Below are 1,570 nucleotides of genomic sequence, written 5' to 3' on the forward strand. Positions count from 1 at the left end.
AGGACAGAGAGAGTGTAGCTGTCGCCCAAAGCCACGCCCCCCACCCCTGTCAGCAGTGACAGGACTGTGAGAGTGTGGCTCTGGCATGATTAGCACAGGGGTGGTGATTTATGGTCCTCATTGAGAAAATGAAAGATGGAGCCCAAATGTGAAGTGGTAGTGGTGGGGGGGGGGGGGGGGCAGGACCTTTAGATTTTTGTGCTGTTAGTCTATGTTGTGTTACGGTCCTTTGTGGTCAGTGTCTAATGTGTTGCGGTCATTCTTAATGAGTTGTCCTGTGGTAATTCACAGTAACCGTTTCCCTCCGGTCACCGCCGGCTGTCTGTTCTTCGTCCCTTTTATGGTCGTTCCCTCTTTCTCTGTGGTGAACAGGACGAGGGTGAGCTTTGTGGTGTACTGCTGCTCCAGCCAGTGCGTCCGGGCGTTCAGCTTCCAGACCTGAGGCCCGGGCTGTGAGGGGGGAGGGCTCCACGTTCCTGTGGACCAGAGTCGGTCCCCACTGCTGCCGAACTGAGGGGTGGGACCGAGCCACCCAGTCAAGGGCCCTCTCTCCACCGGCCAGGGAGATCAGGGTCTGAATTAAACACTTCCAAAATGTTCCAAAATTAAAAAAAAAAAGTTTTAATCTTCTTAACAATTTTTGATCTGGGTTGAATCTGTCAGCTGCTTCAAAAGCAGTCCTTTCTGAGGGAATTGAGAGACGTTTTCAACAGCAGCATTGACACTGACCTGCTAACTAGTTGGTCTGTAAAAGAAGAATATGAAATGTTAACATTAACAGCTGTGGGATCAGAACCTGATTTGCAGAATCTTACTGCACTGGCATCCTCATCCATCTGTCTGCTCTAAAACTCTTTTTTATTGTCTCTCAGTTTTTGCTTCTTTTTTTTTCCAGATCCGTTTGAACTTGACGAATAAACAATTGAGAACAATTAATTGTGAAATAAGCCTGTTCCTTTGTGGGCTGAGTCTCTTCTGTTTTCAGTAGACGTTGAATGAATGGGAGAGTTTTGTGGCGCAGTAAGCGAATGCGTGTGTTTGAAACTGCGTTTTCAGGTCAGTTGTTATGTGACTGTTGTCGAAGGCCAACACAGCGACTGAGGTTTGGCTTCACTGTGGCAAAACACAGTTTGGCAAAACCGTGCGTTTCATAGTCTGTTAACTAGCATTGGCTCGGGCCTGACGGTATTCTGCAGTTTATAGCCTGTTTTCACTCTGAGGCTTTTCAGTGGCGTGTGGGGTTCTAGCGGTGTTTACGCCACTAAGCTGTTTACTCTCTGAATCATGGAATTCCACAGAGTGATCTTCATTAGTGTCACCCCCCCCACACAATTTTCCACTCTCAAAAAGCCTTATGGGAAATGTAGTGAAAACCCCAGTGCATTGAGAACTCACTCGGGGGACGCTCCTCTCCAAATCGTGCTGTTTTTGTTTCTCCATTCTTAGCAAGTAACCCAGACACAGCTATGAAAAGGCTCAGGAAATCCATCCCAAAAATAGCAGACAGATGTTATAAAACAGCATAAAAATGGAGTCACCTATATCAGTGGTGACTTATTGCAGCGAAATA

At 47.1% G+C, this 1,570-nt stretch overlaps 1 protein-coding gene across 3 annotated transcripts in view; it reads left to right on the forward strand.

Annotated features, from left to right (window-relative positions):
* LOC118214959 (leucine-rich repeat-containing protein 28-like) overlaps positions 1–936 on the forward strand; it is a 27,371-nt gene extending 26,435 nt beyond the window's left edge. For all 3 annotated transcript variants that reach the window (XM_035395271.1, XM_035395270.1, XM_035395272.1), the window contains one exon: positions 373–936. In XM_035395271.1, coding sequence (XP_035251162.1) covers positions 373–442 — 70 coding nt within the window. In that variant the 3' untranslated portion in view covers positions 443–936. The remainder of the gene's footprint in view (positions 1–372) is intronic.
* Positions 937–1,570: the final 634 nt, after the last annotated feature.

Source organism: Anguilla anguilla, chromosome 16 (genome assembly GCF_013347855.1).
Source record: "Anguilla anguilla isolate fAngAng1 chromosome 16, fAngAng1.pri, whole genome shotgun sequence".
Taxonomy (NCBI): domain Eukaryota; kingdom Metazoa; phylum Chordata; class Actinopteri; order Anguilliformes; family Anguillidae; genus Anguilla; species Anguilla anguilla.